Source organism: Rattus norvegicus, chromosome 6, assembly GCF_036323735.1.
Source record: "Rattus norvegicus strain BN/NHsdMcwi chromosome 6, GRCr8, whole genome shotgun sequence".
Classification (NCBI taxonomy): Eukaryota; Metazoa; Chordata; class Mammalia; order Rodentia; family Muridae; genus Rattus; species Rattus norvegicus.
Genome location: NC_086024.1, coordinates 54,255,032 through 54,257,117, shown reverse-complemented (window position 1 = coordinate 54,257,117; position 2,086 = coordinate 54,255,032). Strand labels below are relative to the sequence as shown.

The window sequence follows — 2,086 nt, the reverse complement described above, 5'->3', positions numbered from 1 at the left end:
CTTCTGATTGACTGAATTCATGTGTACAGTATAACCTGATCAGAAAATGGAAAACGGATTCTTGATAAAACTGAATTTCTGGTGTTATAAGTAGGTTTCTGGTAGGGTTTTAAAAATTAAATAATGTTAATTTGGAAAATAATAAAATGAAATCTTATGTTACTCTTTTTAGAGAACCTTTGTAGAAAGGAAATTTTCACTTTTTTAACTTTGTTTCGAGCCCTGAGTGCCTGTTTTTAATAAAATGACAGTGTAAAGAAACCTTGATTTCATTTAAAGCTGTAGTTCCATGGTTACAGTGAAGAGTAGTTAGCAGTGTCTGCCTCAGCTTTGGGATCCGCCAAGTTACTGGGCTGGACCGATGTCCGCATCACTTTGGGGTAGAGCTGCTCTGTCGGGTGTGAACTCATGAACTCCCTGGTGACGTGACTGGCTCTTCAGTGAAACTTGTAAACCACAGGTTACATGCTTAGCACTAAAGAAAGCGGCAGGTGACTGGATACTGTCTCTTCAAAAGCAGTGCAAGTAATAGGGAACCAACTACACGACATAGCCTTCCTCCACAACCTAGAAAAGGGAACATTGCTGGGACCTTTATGGAGGAAAACAAAAGACGTGTTTGCAATTTGAAGGTCGTGATGATTGATCTGTTTTGACATTTTAAAGGAAAAGTGCTAGAGGTAACAAGGAAAGATCAATGGGAATTACAGAAAGTCAACTATGATTTTTAGTTGCTAGTTGCCACCTCTGGACGGGTGTGCACGGAGACCGCGGTCACTGAAGAGCAGACATGGCCTTCTGAAGCAGCTGAACCAGAATGGGGTAAACTGGTGCGAATTCTTTGCCTTCCCTGCCTCTCACTGATTGAACATAAGCTTCCAAGGCTCCCCTGTAAATGCAAAAAAAAAGTAACAGTTTTGGTAGCACCGATATGGAGACTAGTCCATCCGTTTCTGGAACAGCGTGGTGCCAGAGGCCAGTATCGACAGCCTTCATACATGCATTGGAGCTACAGTAGTTCTGCCAGGGGGGTGGTTCGGTGTGGCCAACCTTAGTCTGTTATGTGTCGGTGTGTGCGATTTCCTTTGTCTGCCCAGTTAGAAATAACTTGTGTTGTTTCCCCAGAGCTCAGCTAGGGGAGAAAACGCCTGGAACACATGCTCGGTGCACACAGTAACAGGCGGGGCAGCCTACAGCTACAGCATTTGAGGGCTTTTAGTTTTTAGTAGGGTTTATGATAGGAAGTCTGAACTTAGTTAAGTACTACCATGTGGTGTTGTACAGTTGCTCTGGTAATGTCCTTGCACTGGGGACAGGAGTCAGCAAATGGCAGCAACATTCATAGGCCCTTGGCTTATTCCTTTACACTGAAGGTCATTTCTCCACTACCACAGCAGAGTTGGAGGAACAGCTACAAGACTACAAGAGCGGTCTCCATGGGAAAACTTGTGTATGTCCACCCAGTAAAGCTGTAAGAGTGGTTTGTACTTCTTTATAAAATCAAATTACCACTGTTCTCTCTACATATTAACTGCAAGTCCCACTTAGCAACTCTGTTGTTTATTCCCAAACACTGGAAACAGTCAGCACTCTTCAGATGTGTTCTTTTGGGTTCATCTGTCTACTAGACATTTTAAGTAACAGTGCTTCTAGTGTCGTCGGTCATTTAACAAACACTTGGCATTGCTCTGTTCCTCATTCCTTCCTTGAGCCCAGGGAACTGGTTCTGTTCAGACTCATTCCCATCTATTGTGGAGTCAGTTCCAAGGCCCTCAGATTCACCCCACCTATTTCCACATTGGGCCCTGCCCACAACTTTGTTTCAGTTAAATGCTTTCTTTCTTTTGTATGTAAAGCTGCTGGCTGGATCGTGAGGCACTGTCTCTGATATCACTTGTTCACAAGAGGAGGCACCGAAACACCCCAACTTTGTTGGAAACAACTGAACAACCCTTCATGCTTCTCAGGGCTTCAGGACAGTTGGATGTAGCCTGAAAAAGACCCACAAATCAAGTCTGTACTTCACTTGCTCCAGCTAAGGCCACTGTCAGTTCAGGGAAGAAAATAAGATTATTTCCCACTCTGA

The 2,086-nt window shown here is 43.8% G+C and overlaps 1 protein-coding gene across 2 annotated transcripts in view; it reads right to left on the bottom strand.

The window, feature by feature from the left end:
• Positions 1–2,086, bottom strand: part of Cog5 (component of oligomeric golgi complex 5) — a 297,903-nt gene that overhangs the window by 10,752 nt on the left and 285,065 nt on the right. Inside the window, exon 22 of one of the 2 annotated variants that reach the window (NM_001398787.1) lies at positions 619–889. The exons of the other annotated variant lie outside the window; for it this stretch is intronic. Within the exon in view, the coding sequence (NP_001385716.1) occupies positions 775–889 (115 nt within the window). The 3' untranslated portion in view covers positions 619–774. Of the gene's footprint in view, positions 1–618; positions 890–2,086 lie in introns of those variants that run through there. 2 annotated transcript variants of the gene reach the window in all.